At 48.0% G+C, this 11391-nt stretch overlaps 1 protein-coding gene across 3 annotated transcripts in view; it reads right to left on the bottom strand.

The window, feature by feature from the left end:
• Positions 1 to 676: 676 nt before the first annotated feature.
• Positions 677 to 11391, bottom strand: part of disp1 (dispatched homolog 1 (Drosophila)) — a 72386-nt gene continuing 61671 nt past the window's right edge. For all 3 annotated transcript variants that reach the window (XM_030404724.1, XM_030404725.1, XM_030404726.1), the window contains 8 exons: positions 9605 to 9634; positions 8821 to 8944; positions 8126 to 8253; positions 5977 to 6071; positions 5484 to 5581; positions 3621 to 5210; positions 3279 to 3542; positions 677 to 3038 (listed from right to left, as the gene is read on the bottom strand). In XM_030404724.1, the coding sequence (XP_030260584.1) occupies positions 1221 to 3038; positions 3279 to 3542; positions 3621 to 5210; positions 5484 to 5581; positions 5977 to 6071; positions 8126 to 8253; positions 8821 to 8944; positions 9605 to 9634 (4147 nt within the window). In that variant the 3' untranslated portion in view covers positions 677 to 1220. The remainder of the gene's footprint in view (positions 3039 to 3278; positions 3543 to 3620; positions 5211 to 5483; positions 5582 to 5976; positions 6072 to 8125; positions 8254 to 8820; positions 8945 to 9604; positions 9635 to 11391) is intronic.

Raw genomic sequence — 11391 nt, 5'->3', positions numbered from 1 at the left:
TATAGCTGTGCTCCTTTAATGTGCTCAGAACAGTTTGGAGAAGGCTGTAATGCAAAGCAGTCCTGCAGAGGTCCCGTTTCAAAGAGAGAGCCGGCAGAGCAGTCAGCAGATTTTGCTCCAGCGCTTCTCTGGAAGTGTTATGAAAGTGTAACTCTTTTAAAATCTATATTTTTTTAGACAAACTGCCGATGGCAGCCGGGTTGTTTGTTCAGGAACTTGTGCCAGACTGTTGTCTCCCTGTAATTAGCGCCGTCTGCCTCAGCAGGCCTTAAAGTTTTCAGTTGCTGTAACGCATGAAATGAAGCACACAAGGCCAGTTTTATTACTTTTTACCCGTCTATTAAACACAGTTTTGAAATGGATTTTGCCACTTTGGAATCGAGCGGTACCTGAAGTGGATTTACCTGAATTTGTAGCTTTGAGAAGATGAGATCTGTTACACAAGCAGTAATAAAATATGACTATTATACTTGTGTAAACAGAGGCGACATGAGCATAAAGCCTGTGAACGACCTCAGGTCAGAGTGAACACTGAGGCGCCTGCAGCTCTGAGACAATGAAACAGGTGTTTGAACAGAGCCTCATCTTTTTGTTTATGGACCTGTGTGTGTGTGTGTGTGTGTGTGTGTGTGTGTGTGTGTGTGTGTGTGTGTGTTAGGAGAAAGCAGGACAGTAGTGATAAAAAAAGACATTTTAATCATACAGTATATCTGAGGCATGTGGCGACTTGAACACGAGAGCACACTGAGAATTTAACACGAGCTCCCACAAACACGAGACGACTTTGAACCGGCTTGTAAACGTGTCGCGTTTCCATCGATGTAATCGTGTCTGACAGCGTTTATAGATAATTACACACAATATCACAATACAGATGCTGTGCGACTTGACGTTGGTGCAAACGGCTGCTGTGTGAGTATATTCAACACATTTCATTGAGGTGTGTGTGAAACTTCCCATAATTTCCCATAATGATGTAGCTTTAACAACAGTGCGTGCTTCACTGTCAAATCAAACAAACTGTGGTGAGTACAACAAACATGTAAACAGAATATAGTGAGCGGGTCGGAGCTGTGTGAGGAAACACACGGAGGCACTTGGTCGACAAACACATCACACACCTCGTCCGACTGCAGACACACTGCGTGTGTCGGTCCTTGTTTTTTTGGACGTCTGCCATTTGTTCTGCATTAAGATCTTATTAAAATATGGATTTATCATCAGCACAGGCTTTCAGAGGAGGGATTAGTGTTTACTGCAATAGGAGGCACGCTGGTTTCAGTTTTTGGCACGTTAAACTCTGAAGCTGAATTGCACTTCACTTTCAACGTCCTGTTAAAACAGTAGAGTTTCTTTGGAGAGGCGGAGGACGCCCGCTGTCTTTTGGAGTTCTGCTTGCACTTTTTGACACTGTCCTCCCGTGTGACGGGAACGCTGTCGAGCTTCTCCTGGTTACCAGGGATTTTACAACAAGCATCCATCTGCGTTGTTGTCTCTGTGGTTGTGGTGGACTCGTGATTATCACCACAACAATGCTCACTGTACTTTGCTGTCTGTCTTCCTCTGTCTGTGTGTGGCGAGCCCGGTGAGGGGGAGGCGCTCCGAGTCTGAGGTTGTGCTGGGGTCGAGATACTGGCAGGACTTGAGGGCCTCGTTTCATGTTTCTGATCCTCCTCTTGTCCCCCAGGCTGTGAGCCAGAGACTGGACCAGGAGCTGAGTCCTGGTTCAGAGCTGTGTTGATGGATCTCTGCTCTCTGGCTGAACCGGCCTGCATGCTCGCAGCGTGGACGCACTTCCTGAGATGGCAGCTGTGGGCGGGTCCCTGCCTCGGGGCCACCACTCTGCCCTGGGAGCAGTGGTGGAAATGGACGGGGGGGCAGTGGATGTAGTGCATGCGGCACTCCATGTGTGCGTAGACCGGGTCCAGGGTGGCAGGTAACAGGGCTGCGTTCTGCTGGCTCGGGCTGCTTCCTGAGAGGGGGAAGAGCTGAGGGGTGGCAGGGCAGGAAGGAGAGTCCTGGGGAGGCTGAGCACAGGAGAGGGGGGTCCACTGCTGAGGCAGGTGAGGAGGGGGAGGGTCTCCACATGTGCAGGTAGTGTTCTGAGAGTACTGACACCTGGATGGTGTGCTGAGCGCGGCTACAAGCCCGTTCTCAGGTCCGGTCCTGCCACTGTCAGTCTTACTCCTGTAATGGACGTGTGAATAAGGGCCGGTGTGGTGGTGAGGAGGAATCCCGTTGAAAAGCTGAGGACACACTTCCTGCTCCTCTCTGGGTTTGTCTTCAGGTTTCTGATTGGACGCCAGCGGCTCTAACTCATAGTGCTCCGCCTCCCCACCCCTGCTGTCCAGCTGGTACTTCCCCAGGCCGGAGCCTTTCCCCTGGGAGGAGGGGCTGGCGGACGTGACCTCAGAGAACACCTGACACTGCAGCTTTTTGGGCAGCGGGATCTGGCCGCAGGTCCCCTGAGGTCCCAGGCAGCGACACATGCACTGAAAGAAGAAGGTAGCAAAGGCCCAGCTGATGCACATGATCAGCATCATGAACGTGCCGAGCTGGGTGTAGGCCAGCACGGTCGAGGGCATCATCATGGCCCCCGCAACAAAGGTGGTCAGTGCCGCCATGGCGATAGCAGAGCCCATGCGGCTGAGAGAGAAGATCACCTTTCCTTCGCGGTCCGGTTCTGGGGCGAGCCGGTAAGCCACGCCATAGTGGACAGCGAAGTCCACCGACAGCCCCACTGCTACAGAAATAGTAACAGACTCCAAAACGTTGAGCTCCCAGCCGAGGAGCACCAGGGAGCCCACCGTGACGAATATGGTCCCTGCGATGGACAGGATGGCGTACAGACTGATGATGACGTTCCAGGTCGTCAGGAGCATGACACTGAAAGCCACGGCCACCGACAGCGCCATGGCCACCAGAGTGCCGCCTGACAGGCTGTCCTGCAGGTCGTAGAACTCCAGGTTGCTGATGAACCAGCCGTGGCTCAGGCCTGCTGGAGCGTAACGCAACTCCTCAGTGATCCAGGCGTCCACCTGCAACACAAACACAACCCTCGTTATCAGGACTAACAAACACATTGGTGCTTTCAGAAAACATCAACAAGTGTTCAGAAAAAGACGTCACGTTAGGGCAAGACGACATGTCCAAAATCCAAGAAGATATATAGATTCATATCATGATAACGATATAATATCAGCCCTAAAGTAATCAATAATAACACAACCTATGACAGATTGTGTGCAGGTGTTGCTTTAACGTGAAATGTGACCCACCTCTCTGTAGAACTGGTACATCTTCTCGTAGGCCAGCGTGAAGAGGTAGGTGCTCTGGAACTCCAACACGATGGCTCTGATGGTGTCGTTGATGTCGAAGCGAGGTCCGGGGGTCTTGCTGTCCAGATGGTAGTTGGTGCTCCGATCCAGCTCCATGATGGCTCGCTTGATGCACAGCTCAAAGACATCCTGCCTGTAGGGGAAGGTGGACTGACTGCAGCAGGGGTAGACCGACGCCTCCTCACAGTCCTGGTTCTCCATCCACTGGGAAATAAACGGTCAAGCGTCAGGGTTTGCAGGTAATGACAGAATTCTCACACTCAGCACTCTTGTAGTTCTCACCTGTTTGAACGTCTCGATGAAGCAGCTGGTGAAGTCCTGCTCCTCCGACTGAAACACAAAGCTCTGATTTCTGAGCTTCTGGCAGAAGTTGAGGATCCACAGCTGAGCTGCAGGACTGGCGATGTTGAAGCTGCTATCCAGCATCAGCTTTCCCTTGTTTTTAGGATTCAGGGGGTCCCCGTTATCCACCGGCATCACGCCCCAGATGATGGTGATGGGCATGTGGAGCTCCTCGCCGTGATGAACCCTCTCAAACATGAAAAGCTTCTTGTACTCTGCGTCGTAGCGCTCGAACGGGTGCGAGGATCGGAACACCTGAAACTCTGCCAGCTCCAGAGACGGGAGCTTCATCTTTGGGTTGACACAAACCACATAGGCCCCGCCCACCGTCATGGCGAGGAACCAGAAGAGCCAGAGGTAGCGCAGTTTGATGACTATGCAGGGCAGAACCTTCTCAAAGAAGATCCTTGACGCCTCAGAGACAGTGAAGAGGCATTTGTTGGCCTTCTGACAAAGACCTGCCCAGAACACCCGGCTGCAGACGCCTCCCTCCTGGTGTGGAGGCTTCGAGCAGGGGAACACATTCGGCAGGTAGCGTTCATGTAGCACCACCACAGCAGGAAGCCACGTCACCATGAGGATATAGTTCACTAATATGGCAGTACCGGCGTAGACGCCGAAACAGCGTATGGCGGTGATGTTGCTGACGTAATTGGCATAAAACGCTGCAGCGGTGGTGAAGCTGGTGACAAACATGGACAGGGCAGCATGTTGCAGCGTCACGCCGACCGTCTCTGACAGCTCAGCATGCGGCTTATCAAACTTGGTGTAGTTCCAAACATCGCAAAGCACGAAGGCGTCGTCTGCACCGATGCCCACCAGGATGATGAGCGCCGTGAGGTTCATGAAGGGGAAGAACTCAAAGTTGAAGACCATTCGGTAGAGAAAGTAAGACACAATCAGTGAGCTGATGATGGCTATAATCGTCATCAGAGTGATGAACACTGAGCGTGTGTACACACACATGACCAGCAGGACGATCACTATGGCGATGGCAGGATACACCGTGTCCGTGAGGAGGTAGTCCTGAAACAGGTCGTGTTTGATGCCAAACTCGATCCCTGTAACTGTGGTGATGCCGTCTGAGGCGTTCCAGTTCTCAAAATTGTCTAAATAAATGTTCATCATCGACTCTCCTTTCTCTGTGGGGGAGAAGAGCATGCTGTACTTGAGTACAGGCGGAGGAAACTCCAGACTCTTGGGACTGAGGAAGTCTTTGTCCACCAGGAAGTGAAGGATCTGGTAGACAGCGTTGTACTTGGTGCACTTCCGGGGCACACTGGCACACTTGAGCTGGTCCTTCCGTCGCAGGGCCATGTCCCAGCAGTCAGACGCCAGAGTGCCGTTGTGGTAGTACTTGGCACATGAGCGCAGGATCTTGAGCGTGTGCGACACATCGCGCTCTGTGATCTTCTGGCAGGACGACCTGTTGGTGAGGACGGCGATGTAGTTACCCAGAGTCCAGCTGGGACAGCAGGAGGCGTCGTTAGTGCGCTGACACAGACTCCAGTAGTCCCGATGGGAGCGCACCTGTGGACGGAGACAACAGAAAACAGTCAGAACAGACAAAAAAGGTAACGTGAAGCCAGAACAACATTTCAGACTGGCTGCACTGTTTTTTTATTTAGGTGCACCCATCCAGACATTTTGGTTAATCTCCTCAGACATTATCTAAATCATTATAAACAGGAATAATATGTTCAGTTAGGACTAAACTCATGAAGCTGACTCTGTCTCACTGTCTCATCATCTTCAGTCTCGACCTTGGTGGAGGACCGAGCCGTCCCGACACACTGTACGTACCCTGGTGTTGTCCAGATTGCACATAGATTTGATGGCCTGAATGCTCCACAGGTTCTTCCCCTCAGCTGATGTGAACACCAGTCTGGAGTAGCTGTCACCTGCAGAGAGAGTTTATTACTTGAATGGGAAAACCATCTTTTCCAGGATTAATAAAAGTTAGGAAATATGAAACAAAAACAACTCTACCATCTGCCTGATATCAGCTCCTACCAATGCTTTGTGAAAGATGTGCAGTTTTACCTGCTGGTTGGTTTTCTCTCATCTCTCTTTTCTAACCCGTTAATGACAGAACAACTTTATCTAGTATGTGAAAGAAAAGTCTGACGGATTCTTTTCTGTTAGAGGTAGAATTTACATTTTTGCTTCGACACATGAATCACGAAGACGCCTCATATTTAATTTCAGTGCACATTCATTATACATGTTTCTGCATCATATCAGGGCCTGAGATTAACATCATATCTTCATATAACGTCTGTGTTCAGACTCTCACCTGGAACATCACAGAAGAACTCTTTACTGAAGTCCCACTCTGCTTGACGTTTGTCTCGATCAAAGTGCTCATCGGGCCACCTCGGCTCCTGGTGACTGAAAAACATGAGAGCAAACAATTACTTTGACATTCAGAATGTAGCGATTAAGAAGTATTAATCACTTTCATATTGGTCATGTGTGAGTGGTTTGAGCCTGTGGATGATTTGAAGTTGGACTGTGGATTTCTTTGTGACGGACTCGGGTCAGATATTCTTCGTCAGTCCAGAGGATGAGACTTTCTGCACGTTCTTGAGTGCTTCATCTCTGCAGCGCTAACAGAGAGTACAACAGAAGCTAACGTTCCACAGAGCCTCTCTAAAACTTGAAAGATCACCAGGATCTTCTGCAGGTTTGAACAAGTCAAATTTAAGACTTTTTGAACTAAATTTGAGACCTACACAAAGTACAAAAAAGTAAGGAAAAGTGCGTTCCCAGATTTACTTTCTGGGCTTTGATAGTTTGACTTCACTGGAAACTTTTAGCAGCTAACTGGTGTTTTTCTGATTTTGTGTGTGACACCAGCGCTTTCACACCAAGAAAAAACAAACAAAAAATAGGCGACGACAGAAGCGGTAAATTAATGTAAATATTTAAGACCTAACTAAATGTCATTTAAGACCTATATGCAAAATATGGATGTATTTATGACTTTTTAAGGCCTAAAATTGAGACTGTAAATTTGAGACTTTTTAAGACTCCGCGGAAACTCTGTTCAGACACTGTTTGAGTCTTTAATGAACAACGACTGATGCATTCACTACAAAGTCCGTTAGAAATTGTGTTTATTTTGTTCTCTGAGTTTTACAGCACTTTGTAAGATTATTTATTATTATAATGATTTGTTAGATTAAGGGCTGGAGATAAAAAAAGAAACCCTGCACCCCCGGAGGAGAAAACAGTTCCAGTGCCAATCAGTCCGGTCCAAGAAGGAATACAGGAAGACATGTTTGATGATGACGTAAATCACCACAGAGATGTTGTTGTGTCTGAAGCTGCGTGATACAAAGTGAAGGAAGCAGATCTGATGCTTAGTAATGAAATAAGCAGCAGTAATTGTCGTTTCCACAGAAATCAGATGAATGACTCACGACATTACCAGCATACTAGTGTTATTATAATAATAATCATAATAGTGGCTCTGACTGAACAAGGGGGCCTGAGAGGGTGATGTGCAGACGAGTCTTTGGCGTGTGTGTGTGTATGTGTGTGTGTGTGTGTGTGTGTGTGCACTGTTTGTAAGGATAATGCTGCAGTGTAGCCGAGCCTACATGCCGGTGAGCGAGCGAGAAAGGCAGAGTAATCAGGTGGCTGTCAGAGAGAGACTGAGGGGTTGACAGACGGAGGGGATGAGGCAGGGGAGGCCTGCTGACAGCAGCAGAGGCCTCTCGTACACCGTACGCACATAAGTACACAATTACATCTGCAGACAGAGTGTGGAGGGAGACGGACGGGGAGACAAAGGCAGCCACAGACGCAGCAGCAGACAGAGAGGAGGACGCAGGCTGCAGCTGGGAGGACAGCTTTCTGATCTGCAGAGGGAAGCTGCAAGTGTTGGATATGATATCTATCAGATGTGGGCAGAGATCTGAACGCTTCGTGTGTGAAAACCAGAAGTTTGAGACAGAAAAACATAAACATGCAAAGACCTGCTCTTGATTAGTGACAGAGCTCTGTGGACGACCTTGAGGACGGACAGATCTGCACTCTGCTCCCATTTTCTCTCCAGAGTGGATTCAGACTTTTCAGCATATCTGTCAACAGCATCCTTCACCGCCTCCCCACAATCCTCCCACTCCAGTCTCCAGTCCGACTCCCCCTCGACCCCTCAGTGAGGGAGAGAATAATTATAATATGGGCTGCTATTGTGAGAAAACACCACTTTTGCTTTGGTGTTTGATGCTGTTGGATTGTAGCCTCACTAATGTCAAAGTGTTTTGTGTGAGTAGCTATCAGTGGTAGGTTGTTTAATACCCTGCTGTCTGTGCATGTTAGTTTGATTCTGGAAATGTCACTTGTGGGACTAAACAGTGAAGAAGGTCGTCAGTGCTGTTAATGAGAACATAAGAAACAAGCGTGTGTGTTAACACGTGTTAGAGGTGTGTTTGTACTTTTTGGCCTGCTCGTCAGCATATTTGAAGGGGTAGTTTGCCAGCGTTGCTTTGTAGCCCGTATTCTTCACCATGTTGTTCCATGTGACCAGTCGCTGGCCAATGGCTGTTCCCCGCGGCTCAAAACCCTTTTAGGAGGAAAGAAAACAATAACAGAAGACAAGTGATGATTATAAAAAGGCCAGACACTCTTCTTCTTCTTCTTCTTCTTCTTCTTCTTCTCTAGTAAAAAGCACTTAGATTTGACTTTACATCACAGTTGTCAGAGGACGAGACTGATGATCTGTTGAGCTTCACAAATCAAGACTTTATAGTCCAACAATGTGCTGACAGGAAAGTTCAGAAAATCGAATTCTGGCTCCCCTCAAACGGGCCGCTGTCGTCGTCATTCACTGGATATCTGTTCAACTTGATATCTGCACACTTCACCTCCATCACGCTGCTTCTGTGAGCTCATGCTGGATTTGAACGGTTGTTCCATCCAGTATGAGCTCATGGAAGCGTACCAGGAACACATATCTGAGAGTGGATCCCGGGCGAAGTGATCTGGGTCGTCAGCACCACTCCCAACACACAAACAGAACCACACCTACTCGGTACTGAAGGAAGGCCAAATGGAACTAATAAGATATTCACACAGAATACTGGGAAGGTGCTGGTGCTGTTCATATGTGAGGTGGAAACATATCACTCACCAGCAAAGGGTCCGAAAAGTCAGGCAGGTCCGGCACCAGAACGCCCACGAGAGCACACACCACGATGAGCACTGTGCACACCCCCAGCACCACCACCGGCCAATCAGCTATCAGCTCGGCATAGCTGGGAACAAGGAGGAGGCCGTAAGTTAGTAACATAGAGTTTGTATGTCTCCCATTATATAAACACAAGACGATGGCTCAGGTCATATTCATCACTACATGTCAGAAACTCCAGAAGTTAAGCTGAAGATTGTTCAGATTTCATGAGAGTCAGTTGATCTCTGTTCAACTGACGAGTGATTCAAAATACTGAGAAAAGGATCAACTTTGTAATTAATTCATAATTAGATTTGGATGCCATGAGAGGGACTCATACTTGATTTCAGCTCTGATTGGTTAGATAAAGTGTTATTTGGCTGAGAGTATCCATCCCTAAGCAATACTCATAACACTTGTGATTCTGCCTCTAAACCTTTCTGAAAGTCCTGGAAAAGCTTTAATCCTTTATTAAACAGTGTCCTGGATTCAGGTCTGAGACTGCAGTCTAACAGAAAGATGAGGAGATCCAAGCTGCTGGTTAACAGAGGCCAGGTACAGAGAGAGAGACGCACTACTCCCCTCCATAACTCTCATGACTCACTGCTGAGGAATGACAGCTCCACGGGAGCAGTGATGGATGGATGACAGGAATAAAGGAGGAGGAGGAGGAGGAGGAGGAGGAGGAGGGAACTTTGTAGTCCAGAGCATCAACACAGAAGAAACAGATTTTGGCAGGTCTTACCTTTTGGGGAATCGAAAGGGCCTCGGAGGGCTGAAAAACAAAAAGAGGGAGATAAATCAGGTTTACATTTTAAAGTCAAAGCAACAGCCAATCAAAAACAGATTTGTAGAGACTTTTGAGCAAGAGTGGACATCTTTTCTTCATAATCCTCTTTTTTCTTTTTGTCCAGCGGTTTGCACACCTTGGGGTACCGGACCACTGCGAGCATTAAACTGACGTGGCTGTCAAAACCACTTTCCAGTGAATTTATCATAATCCTCTCGGCTCGACACACACACTCACACACACACACACACACACTACTGAGGCCAAGTATAAAATAAATACAGTAACACTAAAGACTGAAACGGACATGAAAACTCCTGCCGGGCTCAAACTGACCTGAAGGGGTCTTCAGGTCAGCATGAACCAAACTAAAGCCCCCAAATCATCCAAATAACTGCAGAACAACAATTTTTCACTCTGATCTGAACCTTAAATCCAAACAGCTACACGAGGAAATGTGTCACAACCTCACAGAACCTGTCCAATCAGATGAGCTCATCAACAACAAAGAGCTTCAGTACACGCTATCATTACAGAAACACATTTTTCAGACAGATCTTCTCCTGGTTCGTATCCTGTGATGTGGCCTCCTGAAATTGGCACGTTGGACCCAAACACACACCAACACACACACACACACACACACACACCAACACACACACACACACTCCGGGCCTATCTGGACTTCTCGTCAGCTCCTCCCGGGAGCGGTGGGGAGCGTCCGGTATGCCGGGAGCAGCAAACGCCCCGGGTGGAGAGGAAGAGGAGGGAGGGAGGGAGGGAGGGAGAGGAAGCAGGAGAAGCAGATACGGCCGCCTGATCACAGCGTGGCTGTGGCTGATAAATGATTCGAGGGGAGACGAGAACTAATGTTTGTGGAGAGAAGACGGAAGGAGGGAGGAAAGTGACAACGTGCCAGGAGAAACTGCTACTTCCTCCAACGTAGCTCCAAAAGATCTCAATGTCTTTTCATTTTCAACTGTTATTAAAATTACATTTCACCGTCTCGATCATGTCAGCAGATCTCAGTATCAGTGGAGTAAATCTCAAGTTCCATCTCGATACGATATCAAACAGATTCTTTGGACAACGATACGATATTCGCTGATATCACAAAGTCTGTCACGATACGAGTTTGGATTATATTTCGATACATCAACTCACAAAAAGCAACTAAAATATGATTGACTGTTTTATTACTGAACTCTTCAGTGGAAATATTTTATCAACGGTTTCAGACATTTAAATGGAAACAACAGTTTCAATTTCAAAATAAAGGCGCGTCTTAACGATGGCAGCGTTATAAATCGTTGATTTCACTTTGCATCGAGGCTACTGGATCGTCGGTCACTGAATCGAGTGACCCTGATCCAGACTGATGTGTCGTTACACCCGTTTAAATCCACCTGTCAAAGGTGCAACGGGTCGCTTCACTGAGGCCACATCAACATCCACCCAGACGAACTCCTCGGATAACACGGACATTTTCAGACACACATTTGTAAAGATCAACCGTCTGCTTCAGTAGCTGCTAACTAACAGCTACATATATCTCTCAGTGCATCACAGACTGTATTCACATCTCCACAGCGTCACAGAGGAACAGGGAGGGAGCTCAGTGGTCGCCCTCTCTCCGCTGCAGCCAATCACGTCATTAGCACTCAGGATATCAGCGCTGTGATTTAAGCACTCTGGCCGGAGAGGCTGCTGTTGTATTTCCGCCCGTCAAAGCAACATGTGCG

Source organism: Sparus aurata, chromosome 22 (genome assembly GCF_900880675.1).
Source record: "Sparus aurata chromosome 22, fSpaAur1.1, whole genome shotgun sequence".
Taxonomy (NCBI): Eukaryota; Metazoa; Chordata; class Actinopteri; order Spariformes; family Sparidae; genus Sparus; species Sparus aurata.
The sequence above is the reverse complement of the archived record's forward strand: the minus strand, read 5'-3'. Positions and strand labels throughout refer to the sequence as shown.